Below are 17,727 nucleotides of genomic sequence, written 5' to 3' on the forward strand. Positions count from 1 at the left end.
TTTGAATTCTTTAATTTTCTTTCTTCCTATCATTTTTATAATGACTGTGCCAATCTTCATTTCAACCAAAAGTGTACAAGAGTTCCCATTCTTCATGCCCTAACTGGCACTTGTTATCTTTTGACTTTTTGATAATAGCCTTCTAGATGGGCATGAAGTGGTATCTCATAGTGGTTTTGTTAGCATTCCCTGATCATTAATGATGCTGAGCACATTTTCATATACCTGTTGGCAATTTTTCTTCTTTGGAGAAATGTCTATTAGGTTCTTTTGACCGTTTTTTTATTCAGACTATTTGTTTTTCTACTATTGAGTTGTATGACTTATACATTTTGGATATTAACTATCAGATACATGATTTGCAAATATATTTTCCCAGTCTACGCGCTGTCACTTCATTATGTTGATTGTTTTCTATGCTGTGCAGAAGTATTTCTGTTTGATATAGTCCCATTTATTTATTTTTTGCTTTTTCTGTTGTTGTTTGTTTGTTTGTTTTGTTTTTTGTGGTGCTGGGTATTGAACCTGGGGCCTTATGCATGCTAGGCAAGCCCTCTACCAACTGAGCTATATCCCTAGCCCTGTTTATTTTTTGCTTTTGTGCCCTGAGGTTTTGGTTTTATATCCAAAAAATGATCCCTAATGCAAATGTCCAGGAGCTTATCATACATTTTAATAGATGGAAGAGGTAACTGGTCCACTATCATTACTCTTTTCTCAGACTTATTCTTAACTGTCTCATGTTTATTTTTTAATTGAGCAGTACTATAATTTTCTTGAGTTAAAAAATTGCTTGTATATTGATTAAGGGAGAATTGGCATCTTTACAATACTGAGTCTTCCTATCCAAGGCACTATGTCTTTTTTGTATTATTTTTTACTGAGTATGGTTTAAATCACTTTTAAATGTAGTTTTCATGAGTTTAGTGATGCATTTTACTTGTTCTTACAAAACATTATTATTCTAACTCACTCTTATTTATGTAAGAGAAATTTATTTTGTATCTCAATTTTTCTTTCCGTTTTACTGAATTTTATTTTACTTTTTAAATTTATTTTTAATACATTATTATTTGTTTTATTGATTTTCTAGTATATAGTTCTCACTATAAATTTTGATGTTTCTTTAAATATTATATCTTATTAGGTTTCTTATGTAATTGGATTGGCCAGTAGCTCTAAAACACTGTGATCTAAGGTTGGTGGTAATCAATGTTTCTTTACCATAGGCACATGTTAGCTTTTGGATATATGTATAAAAGACCACTGCCCAGTAACATCTGCCTATCCTGTTTTAGTAATTAAGGATGGTGGAAGGGTGCCGAATTATTGCCATCTATTCTAGCTGGCGACCTATGCCGGGTTCGCAAATCCGACTACTCCAATAACTTAAGAAAATGGCAAAGAAAGCACACAAACACAAAGAAGTACCTTTTCAATAATCCAGGATGGCTCTCCGACCTTAGGGGTCCATGGAAAAAAAGAGAGAACCACTGGAATTCTTTATTCTTATACAGGGGACACACAAGGGGAGGTTCCATAGAACATTCTATCCCAAAAAGGGCAAAGGGGTAGGATTACAAAGGAACAGGTGAGTGTAACTCAACTCCACTGGGTGACACCTACTCCTGGAGCCTCCTCATTATCTGAGCATGAAGCCCAGGTTATTATGGGACACAATAATTGTTCAGTATCTCTTGCTCAGGACTTAAGGGTGTGTATTTCCAGAGCGACTCCTGACACTAAAAGTTGTTGTACTAGCCCAAATGCCTAAGAGTTCTGTTAGTCTATCAAAATTAGGTGTATTGACCTGTTACAACGAGACAGACCACATCCCAACAAAGGACAAGTTGAAATTATAGGATCTGGGGTGACGGTGGACTTTAGGTGACTTTTCAATAGGCTGAGGATTGATAGGTTCAGAGTGAATCAAGGCTGGTATAAAAAGGTTCACACCAGGTCTAGACTGCAAAGCACATCCAGAGTCCTTATTCCTGAGATTAAGAGAAGTGTGAAAGATTTTGTGCAGAAACCCCTTATCTGCAGTTCTGCATCTGAATGGAAAGTGAGGCTGTGGTAGGAGTTGGTAAAAGGGGCAAGTGGAGAGTTATTTAGAGGTTCAGAATCAACATAGACTTTGGATGTGGAATGGAGGAAAATGGTGAATGAGACTTGATACCTCTGTCTGCAGCATGAATGACTGAGTAAATGACAGTGTCTTCAGCCAATATACTAACAATAGTTAGTTTAGGGAAGCAACAGAAGGAAGAAGGACAGGATGATTCTCTTGTTTTTTGTTTTTGTTTTGTTTTATTTGTAATGCTGGGAATCAAACCTAGGGTTTCACACATGTTGGGCAAGCCCGCTATCACTGGGTTACACCTCTAGCCCAGATTTTGATTTGTTGGGTTTCTGCTCACTGTAGGACTCTACAATATAGATCCACTGGTAATAGGTGGAATCAGTGTGTTGGGGGACACTGGAGGCTGGGGTTACAATGACCAATATGGGTGCCCAAGAGTCATTAGCATTGCTTGAAGGAGAGCCTGGAAAGTGAGAGGAGCACTGGATCTAGAGAAGAACTCCAGGAAGATTCCCGCCCCCCCCCTCCCCAATTCCAAGGTAGATAGGATGAGTCTACAGTAAGACCACAAATGAACAGAGAGGTAGGAATCAAAGCAGAGGAGAGAGGTCATGTCCAAGAAGCTAAGGGAAAGAGTCCCAAGGAGGAAGGTCTGGTCAACTGTATCATGTGCAGGAAACAGGTTCAAGAATGAAATGACTGAGTTGGTTTAACAGTGGGAAGGTGGTGCTGACTTTCACCAGAGTAGCTTCAGGTAAGTGGGTGGAGCCAAAGACTGGTTTCTGTGTGTTCATTCAATAATAATAAATGACACAAGGAAAAATGAGCCTCCCTCTTAGAGGAAGCTGGGTGAGAAGGGAAGGAGACGGCAGAAACTGTCCAAGGGATGATTTTTAGCCAAAGATGTTTCAGAATCAGGTTAGAATCAGAACCTTGGCTATGTCAGATAGGATGCATTCAAAATATAAAAATAAATCCAGGCATATGGCACATGCCTATAATCCCAGCAGCTCGGAAGACGGAGGCAGGAGGATCTCAAGTTCAAAGCCAGCCTCAGCAACAGCAAGGCATTAAGCAACTCAGTGAGACACTGTCTCTAAATAAAATACAAAAAAGGGCTGGGGATGTGGCTCAATGGTTGAGTGCCCCTGAGTTCAATCCCTGGTGCCTAAAAAAATAAGTCCTCTATACTCGTTTCTATACTCACTGAACACTTGATCTTTGTAACTCACTCCCTATCCTTCCTGCCCCTTCCCTGGTAACACATATGTGCACATACATAGGAGCACATACATTTGATTCTATTATAATGAACACACAGACCCTTTTAGAAAATGTTCCTTCATGTGGTGGACCCAAGAGGTATGGTTATGGCACCACACAGAACTGCAGGGAAAATCTAGATGGGTCTTAAGCTCAGAAGAAGGGGTTCAGCTGCACACATAGACAGATAAAGAAATCCTTCTGGTGGAAATATTTGTAAAAAAAAATGAAGTTGTTGAAATATAAAATCAACAATAGTCTTTATTTTGTGACCTATGCATGTGACAACAGAGCTGTGAAGACAAACACGGTTGACACAAGCCCCTCAAGCTAGCGAGATCAGGGGAAGACCACGGGTCACCTGAGCTCCCGTCTCCATCCGAGGAGCAGCCCCACCTCTTGGATTTTAATATTTGTGGAAAGTGCAGGCTTCCAGGAGTCCTATGGAGCAGAGCAGAGAGATAGGAAATTCAGAATGTACTTATATTTCTTTATGAACCATTGAGTGAATAGACAGTTAAGTGTAGCACAGAGGCAGGTACTCAGACTGGTTGCCCTGCTCTTCTTGTGACATACTGGACCATTTCCCAAGTGCCCTTCCCCACTTGCCTGCACAGCACCTATGCCTCCCTCAGGGAAGGCACCACACCAAAGCTACAAAGGCTTTAACATGGTTTCCCTGCTGTATAGTATCCCCCTACCTTGTTTCTTATGGGCAGGGCTTACACACCTGAGTTCATGTGGGTGGGTCACCCTGGAAGTCTGCTCTCTGCCTGACCTCTTTAAGCAGGTGAGGAACTTACATAGTAAGAAGCATCTGCCAATTTCTGTGCTTGGGCTAGGGATGGAGGCAGAATACAGAGCCAGACAACCTCCCTTTAGAGGATACAGGTTAAGTAAATGTTAACCTGATTTTTGTAACCATGGCCCTGGATGACCACGTTGCTTACATTAGAATTATATGGGCCAATTTTTAAAGCGTAGTCATCCTGAAATAGCACAGACTTGCTGAATCAGTCTTTTTTTAGGGCCTGGAAATACACATTTTTCATCAGGACCAAGATTCACTTATTCACTTTCTATAGTTGAAGAATAACTACCCTATACCACATCTTATTCTCCCCATCTTCCAAATGCTTCCAAGTGATTGGGTTATTTCACAGATAGTTACACTGCAGAGGTGTGTTTTATTCTATCACAGTTCCTAGAACCTGTTCCAGATGAGTGGTATGTTTGGCAACTTTGTATTACCAGAACTTATCTCTAGAGCCTTACTGTCTGAAAGTACTTTCTGCAATGATGTTCTCTTTGCTGACCAATAGGGAGTCACTTGTGGCTACCAAGCAATTAAAATGTGGTTGGGTAAGACTAAGGAAATAATTTTTAAATTTAATTCAGTTTGGGGCTTGGGATGTAGCTCAGTGGTAGACTACTTGCCTAGAATGCACGAGGCCTTGAGTTCAATCCTCACTACCGTCAAAAAGAAAAGGGGGAGCCTAATTTAATTCAATATTAATTCATTGAAATTTAAATAGCCACATCTTGATACTGGCTACCATACTGAACAAGTCAACTCTAATAAAAAGTTTACTGAAGAGCAATGACATGTGCTCATACCCATTAACCTCCTCATTTTCTTAGAAGATGTCCAATAAGTTCACTATCTTAGTATCCTGGGCCTCTGTCCCCCTTACTACCTGCTCATACAGGCTGACCTATCATACGTTCTGGGCTTAGGTTATATTGTTCTCTTACTGTTTCATTTTTCCCATGGGACACATCCTGAGGGCCAGACTCCACTTCTCCTTTGCATCCACCACCCCAGGACCCACAACTGTGCTTTATTTGCAACTTTCTCTTGCTGTTCCTCCTACTCACTTGAGGTGGAGCATTTTCTCAGGTTTCCAACAGCTGTGACATACTCAGCCCCTAAGTACTTTTCATATGTGGTATCATCTGTAAGTCTGACCAAACATTTTGTGTCATCCCTGAACAGAAGGTCCTTGGTTTCCGATGAAAACAAACAGAACTTGTTCGAGCAGTCCGATACATGACTTCCAAACTCAGTCTGTCAAAAGACAGAAAATAACGTGAGGACCTGTGGCCCTGAGCAGCTGGGAACATGCATCAGAGGAGGTTCAAAGCTCTGAATCAGTCCTAGCAACAAAGGGAAGCTACAGATATGCCTTGGGAATTTCCACCTCCCTCATCCACCATTTATCCACTTGAAGTCCCAATTCCAGGATTTTATGCAAGTCCTCTGTAAGGGGCCTTGTCTAGCTTCTTCTGAGATGTCCCTCCTTCCACCCACCCACTCTTGCCTTCTCTGGTCTCTTCCCCTGCTTCATTGCCCAAGTCCCTTGGGGGCTGCTTATAGGAAATGAGAGGACAATAACATGTTCTTCAATGCCCAAGAAGTTGTTCAATATGACCCCTCCTAGAGGAGTAGTAGAGGTCATTGTTGAAAGTTCATGTTTGATTGCATTTCTAGTCTTATCTGGGGCCAACCATTTAACTTCTCCAGTCCTTCTAAGGCTATAAGTAAAATGATGACTATAAAAAGTTTAGAATTCCATATAGCACCTAGGGGATGGTCATTACATACTCAGTATTGTTTTCATGCACTTCTGAACATTAGGACTTTTCAAGATATGCTATCTTAATTTTCTTGAAAAAAGTACTGGAGACTCATCACCTAAGAGGAAGGTGATGTTTACTTATAGAGGGGTCTTCAGGATTAGAACACTCAAGCAGCCCCTCTCTTCTCTGAGAATGGCCCTGACATGGTTTTCCTCCCCATAGGGAAGGCTTGCTAAGCATAGAGGTCCTGTGCTCTTCACACTATTGAGCATCATGCCCAGTCTGCCTAAACAAGAGCAATAGAAATCTATTCTTCAAGACTTGAAGAGTCTTGCTAGGAAACAGGATCAATCTTCTTCACTTTTATAAAGGACAGATGTGGGGAAAAGAAGGGTACCCTAAGCAAGGCTAAGAGGAGCAGGAAGGCATATTCGTGGTCCTGAGGACACAAGGATCAGACAGGGACTTATTTCCAGTGATAGAGAGACAGAAATGCCAGTCCTGAGAGGTCCAGTTGTATAACTGCTTAGCTAGCATGTTTGGAGCACTTCCCATGGATCACACATTTTCCTAAACCCTTTGGATCTAACCGTTAATCCTCATATTAACTGAGAAGCAGGCATAAATATTGCTATTCCTGTTTTACAATGAAGAAACTGAGGCAGAGAGAGGATAAACCATATAACTAAGATGGCACAGCTAGGAAGCTACCAAACTGAGATTCTGGTCCATAATCCATGGCCTCTCAATTCTAGTTTTCAGAAAGAAAAGGCTTGAGCCAGGGTTGTACTTAGCTATGAACTCCCACAAACAATCTGTAACTATGTAGGAATTAAGGGCAGGAGACTCTGGCTGGTTCATACCACTTGGCTACGTAACACCTCGCGAACACATGCTGCCTTATCTTTCCGTGAGACTACAGCATGATTCGGGGCTCGGGCCAGGTGGCAGTTCTCAGCTTCAGACACAGGCTTCCTGGTACCATCAGGGCACAGCAACTCAAAGTCTTCCTCCTTCAGATTCTTAGCCCACTCATCAGGGTTCTTTCCTGGATAGAGAAAGAAAGTGGATCAGCCTGAGCTTATGGCCTTGGTCACTGGGAGGATGTTACTGACCACTGGGGTGGGGAGGATCTGGACCCTCTGGCCAGCAGAAATGCACATGCTGGGTTTACAGCAATGTGGAGAGGAAGGGACACTCAACTTGGTCTACAAGGTGATAGTCGGCTCACACCAGGACCTATTTATGACTACCCTCTTCTGATCTTCCCTCCCCAGCCAGGTGAGAAAGATGTGGTTCCAAAAAAAAAGTCCTCATTTTTATTAAATTCCAAAGCCTTCAATATTTCTTGCTCTAGCATAGGAAGAACATGATGTTCTGAGCCAGGTTTATCAAGATCTGTGCTATAAATGGCATCTCCAAACAGAAACTCTTCCCCAGGGGACACTTCTGCAATCTGCACCAGCATTTTCCATCCGACTCCCCTGTAACTTGTTCTAATTCACACATGCGTATGTGGTGCAGGTCCTGGCTTATCTCAGCCTCTTGCCTCAATCTTTCCTGTACTCTCTTTGAAACACACACACACACACACACACACACACACACACACACACACCATTCTCAAGGTTTCAGCTTCTTCTCCTGAGGTACTTCTCAAATGTGTTTTACCAACTTTTATTTCTCTTCCATAATATGGGATTGCAACCTTTTTAAATTTCATTCATTTTCATTTAATTTTCTTTGTTTCACTGAGCAAGTAATGCAAGAGATCATGCTCATGTGTTTTGGAATATATATACTGTAGCTCTAATCCTTTATATCACTTTGTTTCAATCCAATACTTGTTATATGTCTTTACCTCTACTGTGTCTATAAGATGTTACATATTTATAATTTTTCATTGCATTAGATCTTGTCAAATATAAGCCACTGACAAGCTGGTAGCTTCATCTGTGTCAGCATATGTTAATCAATTTCATTCTTTTTAACTACCATATCCTAGTCCTTAGTATGGACGTAGCATAGTAGTTGTTTTCTTTTTTTATACTGGCGATTGAACCTAGGGGTACTTAACCACTAAGCCACATCCCCAGCCCTATTTATATTTTATTTAGAGTCAGGGTCTCGCTATGTTGGTGAAGATGGCTTTGAATGCATTAGCTTCCTGCCTCAGCCTCCGGAGTTGCTGGGATTATAGGCATGCACCCCTGCACCTGCTGGGTTTACAGCAATGTAGAGAGGAAGGGACAGTAATTTTGAAAACTATTCCTTTATTAATGGACATTTAGGGTGTTTATGATTTATTTTTTTGCCACTACAGTTGGGTTAAAATGAGTAATATTGTTTGATTGTACTTTGGAAATAGAATAGCTAGTTCAAAGGATTTGTGCATTTTCATGTTAGTTGAATGAACCAAATGCCCTTCTCACCACAACCCTAAGATACACAAACACCTTTGAGCACTTGCTAACACTTCTCCTTCCCTTTCTTGCCTATTGGTCAAAATTCACATCTTTCAAATAGAATCCATCAGCTTTCCATCCAAATCTGTTCTGTTCTATTTGGAAATTCAAGTATTTATTGAGTAATACTATATAGTCTCAGCCCTTTGCAAGGAACGGTCTTTGGAGCTAAGAAAATAACACACATACCAAAGGCAAATAATCCAGAGTGAAGATCCAGACAATAAATTTTGTGGAGCACACTCTAAATGCTGTGCAAATTCAGAACCAGGGCTTCAAAAGCAGATCGATTAGGGAAGCTAGTCGGAGAAGGCAAAGTTTTAGGTGTATTTTGTATAATGCATAGGATGAGAGGTGGAGAAAGGATCCTTCTATGTGGAAGGAAAGGATAACACAGGGAAGACTCAGGAACAAGTGTGTGCCTGGTGATTCTGGAACAGAATCTTGGGCAGTGTGGCCAAACAGATGAGATGGCCAAGCTCTAAAGGGCACTGAGTGAGGTGCTCAGCATGAGTCTGTGAAGACTTGTTTTATTTCTAGAAAGATCAAAGTAATGCATGTCTGTAAGAATTTGTAGAATGCTATATGGTGTCTGGAAGAAAATTTTGAAACATTTATAATTCCATAGCATATTCCTTCAAAATGATTACATTTCATCTAGTCTTTTTACTACACATGATTACAACATATACACACATATATACATAAAATCAAGAGCCCATGTGGTTTTGTGTCTTGCTTCTTCTATACCATAACATATAACAGCACATTTTTTGAGAGATAATATAAGACTGACTGACAGGCTCAATCTGGTTGTGATTGGCAGGAAGTATAACAAGATTCTCTATAGGGATAGAGACTATGAGAAGAGAAGGGAACTCTGAGAGAAGGACAAGGAATTTGGACTTATGCAAGTTGAGCCTACAAGGCTGAGGTACTCTGCCTGAAAATGAAACCTTGTGAAATAGAGATACTGGGCTTTTCTGTCTTTCCTATTCCTTCTACATTTGTTAATTAGATTCTATGATGAGGAAGAGCTTTCCTTCCTTTGTCTGAGCAGTTTCATTTCATGGATTCCTACTTCATTCTGTGGGTTACTATCCTCTTCTGCTATTATTATTTGTTAGAATGTTCAAAATTCCCAGATTTGGTGGTGGGAGGTCTTTCCAATTGTCTCCTGAAGTTTTGATTCATGCCATCACTTTTTTTTTTTTTTTGAGAGAGAGATATGCATCTGTCATTTTTTGAGTCCTTCAGTGTGAGTGGGTCGCCATATAGTTTGCTGGCCCCAACCAGATTTAGCTATTTTTCCAAGGAGTTCTGGTTCCTTTTTGCAGAGAATAGAATTTAGAAGCCAATATCTTGATGCTCATTGCTACTGGTATGTAATTATCTCTAGGCCTTCTCAGTGCATGGAGCAGAAAAATATAAAAAATATAGCTATCATGGGCATTATTGGAATGATTGACAAGTCCTGAATATGTACTATATGGGATGAAATCCACATAATGTAAAATTTCCTGATCCTGATAACTGTACTATAGATATCTAAGAGAATGCTTTGTTCTTGGAAAATAGGCACTAAGGTATTTAGGGGAAAGGAGAGCCAGGCCTGAAGCTGTGGACAGGGAGGATTTAGGGCCATTGGGAACACTATGGGCTTTATTATTGTGCTATCCAGATGAATGCTTCTCTCTTCACTGAAGACCCAGGTTGAGCATTAAAGCTTTGCAACCTGTCAGTGTCTGTGATACTTCTCCAAAGTCATCCCTGCATATCAATTTTTTTCTAGTGATCCAGATTTTATGGGGACACAAAAGTATGTGCACTTACCACCAGTATTTTGCAAAACAGTCTGGTGTTTCACAAAGGCCACATCTCCCTTCTCAACCAGACACCTGCAGAGGTCCAGACAAGGGGAGAGAGAAGAGAGGTGGTCAGACAGACTCATGTCACTCACATTATAGATCCAGGATAGCCAGCTGATACCAGCAATGGTAACTTCCTCTCTGTCGCTAAGCAACATAAGGAATGAAAAACCAAAGGCTCTAAATTGCTGTACAATGATATAACCTTGGGTCCACCAACTAAGCATGAGTTTTTATTACAGCTTCTTCAACAGATTGCATCCTTTTCCTAATTTCCACACAAGGAAGAGAGAACTGGTTTTTCAGGGAGGTAATGTCTCCCCAGTATATGAAATGTGGACAAAAAAACTCCATTCCTTCAAATTTTGGAAGATGTGAATGCTGATACTACATTTGTGAGAAACTGAAACCATTAGAAATTTCAATTTAGGATACCCTTCATCCGTTCCAAAAAATTAATATTCAGGGAGCAATTTGGACATTTTTTGGACATTTTGTTTTCATTTATTTGAAAAGTACAGAGAATGAGGCAAAACCTGGTATGAAGGCACTCAATTCGACTAAATCTCAATCCACATAGCCCTGGGCAAGGTATTGGAGGTTGTGAACCACAAGTCTGAGCTTCTAAGCTTCTTGTCCCCAAGAAGCTTCTAAGTCCCCAAAACCATACTAACAAAATTAACTCTGCATGAGTGTGGATATGTTATTGCTTTTTACTGCAATTCTCTGAAAATGCACAGCACACGACAAACTAATGTGTGCTCCATCATCTGCACAAGGCCCTACTCAAAAGACGCAGATGGATCAGATTCCTATATGATAGGCCTAGTGCTGCTCTCCAGCTTCCTTGACCCTATTTCCTCAGGGAAATAACCTGATTCTTCCTGCAGCTGTTTAAGAGTTTGGGGGATAACTAGCTGAAAAAATGGGGCATCTGCTGTGCCCTGTATTAATTGCATTTCATTTTCTTTTGCGTTCAGAATCTGTCAGTTTGATATGTTTTATGTCATAACTTAATGTTTTATAAGCTATTTCTAGAACAAAGAAACCTTCAAGGCACATTATGTAAGCAAAGTTTGAGCCATTTCTCCTGACCTACAATTCTCAAACATGTTACCATCAGAAAAAGATAAGGTAATCGTCAAAGGGGTACTATACTTTAAGTCCCCCTAAGCTCTTAAGTCCCCATAAAAACAATGCACTCCATTTTGTACAATTAGAAATGTGAATAATTGGAGTGTGAATAGAACTTGCTGTTAACTCACATAGTAGCTGTAACTGGAAAATAGGGATGACCTTTGTTTTTCCCTCCACTACTGGGAAATTCAAGTATAATACCACCATTATGTGCAGTTCATGGATTTGTGAACTACCAAGATGACAGGAGGCCTGAAGCAGAAAGCATAGCTAAAAAGTAGTAATGTAGTAAGGTACACAGGTGTCTCTTTAAAAATGATAGGCATTCTGGGGCTGGAGTTGTGGCTCAGTAGTAGAGTGATTGCTTAGCACAGGTGGGCACTGGGTTTGATTCTCAGCACTGCATATAAATAAATGAATAAAATAAAGGTCCATCAACATCTAAAAATATTTTTTAAAAAATGATAGACATTCTATAAAGTATGAATGTAGTGAGGAAATATAGAAATTATGTACTTCACTATTCTGTACTTTCAGATGAGTTTAGTTCTAGGTTTCCCCCAAGGTGCATGGAAGAGCTTGAGCCAAACTCCTGACTCAGTGTAGAGTAAGGTTTATTTTTGCATTGGCAGTAGTGACATTTGGAACTAGATAATTCTTTCTTCTATTGTATCGTCCTGTGCATTATTCAATGTTTAGCTACCCATGGGATGCTAATAGCACACTCTTCCCAACATTGTCAATCAAAAATGTCTCTAGACATTGCCAAATGTCTCCCAGAGGACAAACTTGTAAGTGAGAACTGATAAACCATACCTAGAAGTCATAGACAGCCAGGTCTAGCAGACAGTGCCCTTGAGGAGCCTGGTGCTCCTTCACAAACAGTTCTACATTTGCTTGCAGAATTTTCTTCCCTAATACATATGGTACTTAATGAACTAATATTTGAGAATCTCGCCTTAGTTCCTGAAAGGAGTCTGGTCAGGTTGGGATGTTGTTATAGTTGTGTTAGGATTAAAAGACTCACCTGAAAGCCCCTGTGTAGCCATAATATGTCTCCTTGTTGTTGGAAGCACAAACACTTGGGCCAATGCACAACTCACAGAGACTGGAATTTTTCTCATACCCAGGGGCACAGCCTTGACTGAAAAATTCATCTGCAAAGAAGGATAAGAAATCAGGACTGGGGATATAGCTCAGTTGGTCTAGTGTTTGCCTCACATATACAAGGCCCTGGGTTCAATCCTCAGCACCACCAAAAAAAAAAAAAAAAAAAAAAAGAAGAAGAAGAAATCAGCTCTTCTAAGTCACTACAAGTAGCTCTTATCTAACACATAATAGGGCTACAAGGTCTAGGAAAGAGAGAACATATTAATTCATTCTGTGATCTGCCACCCACCAACTCAGAATTGCTAGGCTAGGCTATAGGTTTTAAAAGGAAATTTAATGAGGTTGGGAAAAGGAGTTTATGGTGGAGGGGATGCCCTTGAGCACCATGATGGTGTCACCACCAGCCAAAGAGAGAAGAAATGGGATTCATGAGCTTGTGCCATCTGTTTTCAGATATCTCTTCTCCCTGCTGTTCATTAGGAGATACTTTCCTATGTCTTCAAGCTCAAGAAAGGGATGGGGAGTTTTCCTTGCAGTTCAGCTGCTCACCCATGACTGTAAATGCACCAGGAGGCTCAAGAGAGTGTAAGCAGTCCTTTGCTGATAGGGAGCCCAAGCTTTCTGAATGTGGCCACAGCTGCACTTTGCTTCATGTCAAACAGGTGTCCCAGAGCACCCCGGTGCAGAGATGTGCTCCCATCTCCAGTCCCCACATACAAGATTTAGGGGCTTCTCCTTTTTAAGGAGTTGCCCAAATTTGGAGGCGGCAGAGAGGAAGTACTCAGGAAGCTAGTGCAAATCAAAAGCATTGCAAAGCATTTGCTCTGGGGATATTTACACCGAAAAGTTTAAGGAGATAGAAATAAACTCCTACCTGATGGTGCTCAGAGGACACAGAGAATAAGCTGGGATCTACCCCTTAGGAGAACCCTAGGAGCTGGTCAGTGACTCAGTGAGACTGCTAACACCTTCAGAGACCTAGGACTACCCACAGGTCCAAAACCCCTGTGGCAAAGATTGCTAGCTCTCTATCCAATGTTCATTTCCCTTTGTTTCTTAGTAACAAATATCTAGTCTTATTTGATATAGGAACACACCCAATGATTGATTATATTTCTCTTTTATAGCTAGGAGTGGTGATATACTCAAGTTCTGAGCAATGGGGAGTTAGCGGAAGTAATCAACTAGGCATCCTAAAAGGCATCTTTCTGACAGCATCTGGCTCTAACTCCTTGGTGCTTGGGGCTGCCTGGATCATGAATGTGATGGATCATAGGGTGGCCTTGAACATGGAAGCCTCGTCCTGGGAATAATGGAACAGAAAGAAGGAAGGAGCCCTCCTGACCATGCCTACCATGGTCTGCACTCCTCTGGTCCTCTTCAGGAGGGATAAAAGTAAACACAGATTCACTGAAGCCATGATGTACGACTGAAATGAACCATCCTGGCCCAGCTCCCCAGCTCTTCAGCTCTCCTAGTCTTTTCTGATATTTCCTTAAAGTTTACTTTTACCAAATTTTACTTCCACAGAACCAGGGCCCACGGCATCTTGGACTGCATCCCTCTCCCCCAGGACCCTTCTTTCCAGTGTGTCCCTCGCTGGATTTGCTCACCAAATCTGCAGTGGTTGATTCGGCTATAGAGCAGGCCCATGGGAATGTTCCAGCCAGCTGTCCTGTCTACTGCAGTGTGGCAGGACTTCTTGCCCTTCAAAGAGTTCCAGGTGATATCAGCATTTGATTTCTTTACCACGGCCACAGCATAATATCCTATAAGAAAGACACCAAAAAGGATGTGTAGCCTCCAAAGTGTCTGCTTCCAATTAAAGCCACCATCTCCCTATGGTGGCAAAGATGGCCTGAATCGTTCAGAGTATCTTGAAAGGATCTCTGCAATAGCTGACTGTGGTGAAGGACAAGGCATTCTGTAGGGAAAAGCTGAATCTGAACTTCAAAAACAAAATACTATGATAACCACAACCCATTATTAAGTACAGTTTTTATGTTTTTAGGTATCAGTTAAAAAATAAACACAAACCCTCAAATACTAAGAATACATTATTATTAAAGCGATAGCTAGTGTACAACCCTTTCCTGAATGCACGAAGTCACTGAAGTGAAAAAACAGCAGTTCACCCTCCAATGTACTATATCAGAGGAGTGGAAACTGAACAGCTAACGTAATGCCCAACGTTTCACAAATTAACACTCATTGGGAGAATGTAATAAAAGACCAGTAATGAAAACATAATATTTACTATCCATAGGATAAGAATGGCTCTTTCCAGATCTGCTAAAGAGCTTGACTCCTTGAGTGATGGGAGAGACTAGGAGGTTGTACTCAGCAGAAGGGACAAGGACAAACTCACATATGGACAGCCATCTGGAATATGACCTTCAGGGACCTGAGCACAAGGCCCAGTGCTCACCTTGGTATAAGATTTTCTAACTTGTGCCTGCCCCATCTTTCCTGATTCACCTCTAGCCAGAGCCCCGGGCAAGAGCCAGGTTGGCCAGGTTCCTGGGGCCAGGTAATTTCCTGTTCCTGGACACCTACCTTTGTAAGACTCTCAGCCCTTTAAGGAGTACATAAGCAAGGTTCCTTGTATAGTTCTCTTATCTAAAAAGTGCATGTCTCATGTAATTCAAGATGGTGGAAGCTGTGGGATTTGCTTTTTAGATATATGTTCCTAAACAATCTGTAAGCTCTCTGAGCCCCAGGGTCCTCTGTGCATCCTTAGAAGATGCCTGCCTTATAGGATTAAATGAGAAATCCTGTGTATAAGTCATGGCAAATGTAAAGGAATAACCAGCATTATTAATTACTACCTTCCATAACCCTTCTGCATTCTAAAAATTTATCTCTTCCATTGCCTTATCTACTTGTGATTTAAATTTCAAACTTACCAACCCCTTCCCCCAAACGGGGGAATTTACCTTATAATCCCCAAGGGTACCAATTCCAACTCACCTTCCTCCAGTGATTGACAATTGGCGCTTTCTGCGGGAAATAAAATGAAGAAGGCATTAAGCACATACAGATTAGAAAATCATGCCTTTCTCATGTAGAAACTATGAACAAAAAAGAGTCAGCTAAATCTATACATGTCACCAAATCCCCAGCAAGTTCATTCAGCTGTTGGCCTCTAAAATCTATCCACAAACTGTGAATCTCACATTTCCTGCTCTGTCTGAACAGAGCCCACAAAGGGGTGCCTGCTGACTATATTTAAATCCCTGCAACCAGGCAGCAGTAAGAAGCATGAGTTCTGGAAACTGAAAGACCTGCCAGGAATCCCACCTGCTCTGTGCAGTCAAGTCACTTTTATCAGAAACTTCACAGCATAGAGCTTCCATAGAGCTGGAGTGTATGATAGCTGTCATATTTTCAGATGACTGTGGGGATCCTATGTGAGGGAACCCAGCAACTTGGAAGTAGAAGGCACTCGGGAGAGGAGAGCTTTAAGAAAGCCATGGTGTGAATCAGTCTATGTCTTTTCCATCTTTCCTCTCCATGGTCCAGGAGGAATAAAACCACATCAATGTTTATAGCAGCACAATTCACAATAGCTAAACTGTGGAGCCAACCTAGATGCCCTTCAGTGGATGAATGGATAAAAAAAAAATGTGGCATATATACACAATGGAATTTTATTCAGCAATGAAAGAGAATAAAATCATTGCATTTGCAGGTAAATGAATGGCATTGGAGAAGATAATGCTAAATGAAGTTAGCCAATCCCCCAAAAAACAAATGTCAAATGTTTTCTCTGATATAAGGAGGCTGACTCATAGTGGGGTAGGGAGGGGCAGCTTGGGAGGAATATATGAATTCTAGATAGAGAAAAGGGGATGGAAGGAAAGGGAGGAGACAGGGGATTAGCAAGGATGGTGGAATGTGATAGACATCATTATCCAAAATACATTTATGAAGACACGAATTGGGTGTCGACCTACTTTATATACAAACAGAGATATGAAAGATTGTGCTGTATATGTGTAATAAGAATTTTAATGCATTCCACTGTTGTGTATTTAAAAAAAATAAAATGAAGTAAATAAAAATAAATAATAAAAAGTTAATGGTAGACAAGAACATCGGGAAAAAAATAAAGTGCTTTGAAGAAATGAAAAACAAAAAAATAAAAACAGCACTCTGTACTTACCATAGTTCTCCGCCATGACAGGCATCAGACCGCACTGGCCTGCAATGTAGACATAGCCTCCATCCAAGCTCATGGCATCTGCTTCTCCATTCTGCAAAGACACAATAAATCACAACAGATGAAAAGATGCCATTTTCTGTGCCACCTGCCCTTCCAGCTGTTTCCTTGAAGGGCTTTCTCAGCACCAGCTGTGAATGCCAGAGAAACAGCAGGTGCTGGTACTGAACCCCAAATGGATCAGTCAGGCAGGCCCAACATAGAAAATAAAATGTACGTTCATGTTCACCCAACCAGTATAAGCATCATGAACTGATGATCAAGGCCACATGTCTTGCTGAGTTTATTCAAGAACAAAGCCCATATTCAATCCTCCTGTCTTCTCATAGGACTCACTGTCCCCAAGATGTTCCGACAACACCTTTTTGACCCTAAGCATCTCATCTGAGAGATGGAGGGGTGCAGTCGGGGATGTGTCTGTGGAACAAAGCACCTCTGGATGGAGCTCTAACTTTTCATTTTAGTCCCATTGACCGGGTGCTATTTCAGTGCTGAGTGCCCAACAGATGAGTTTGATGAGTGAGTCAAATATTTGCAAATGATCTAGTACTCAGAGCTAATAAGTCCCAAATTTCAGAGATGCTTGGATTTAACAAAATTTGCAAGATTTCCATGTGGAAGCTAGAAAGAGGGGAAAAGAGTGGGGGGAGGGGATGGATCTCTTAAAAATAGAACTGAGAGCAGTGGAGTACAGGGGAGTGAGGGGAGAGAAAGGAGAAGTGCTGGGGAAGGAAACTGACCAAATTATATGCATGTACCTACATATCGCAATGAATCCCACTATCATGTATAATCATAATGCACCAATAAAAATTTTTTAGAAGATTTACAACACTTTCCTTGGAATATTCCCCTGGCTAAATACTTTATAGCAATATACCATAAAGAAATAATCAGATATGTGGACAATTATTTGGGCAAAATGTATAAGTGAGAAAAATAACAAATGTGATTTATAAAGCAAAAAGAAGAACCAAACTATGCTCAATGACAAGAAAT

The 17,727-nt window shown here is 40.9% G+C and overlaps 1 protein-coding gene across 1 annotated transcript in view; it reads right to left on the bottom strand.

Annotated features, from left to right (window-relative positions):
- Positions 1-3,589: 3,589 nt before the first annotated feature.
- Tf (transferrin) overlaps positions 3,590-17,727 on the bottom strand; it is a 29,894-nt gene continuing 15,756 nt past the window's right edge. The window contains exons 10-17 of the mRNA XM_046431595.2: positions 16,672-16,762; positions 15,477-15,506; positions 14,120-14,275; positions 12,424-12,553; positions 10,225-10,289; positions 6,790-6,974; positions 5,225-5,414; positions 3,590-3,787 (exon numbers count right to left, since the gene is read on the bottom strand). Coding sequence (XP_046287551.1) covers positions 3,753-3,787; positions 5,225-5,414; positions 6,790-6,974; positions 10,225-10,289; positions 12,424-12,553; positions 14,120-14,275; positions 15,477-15,506; positions 16,672-16,762 — 882 coding nt within the window. The 3' untranslated portion in view covers positions 3,590-3,752. The remainder of the gene's footprint in view (positions 3,788-5,224; positions 5,415-6,789; positions 6,975-10,224; positions 10,290-12,423; positions 12,554-14,119; positions 14,276-15,476; positions 15,507-16,671; positions 16,763-17,727) is intronic.

Source organism: Marmota monax, unplaced genomic scaffold, assembly GCF_021218885.2.
Source record: "Marmota monax isolate L192 unplaced genomic scaffold, Marmota_monax_Labrador192_F-V1.1 WCK01_AAM20220418_F8-fsc00022, whole genome shotgun sequence".
NCBI classification, from domain to species: Eukaryota; Metazoa; Chordata; class Mammalia; order Rodentia; family Sciuridae; genus Marmota; species Marmota monax.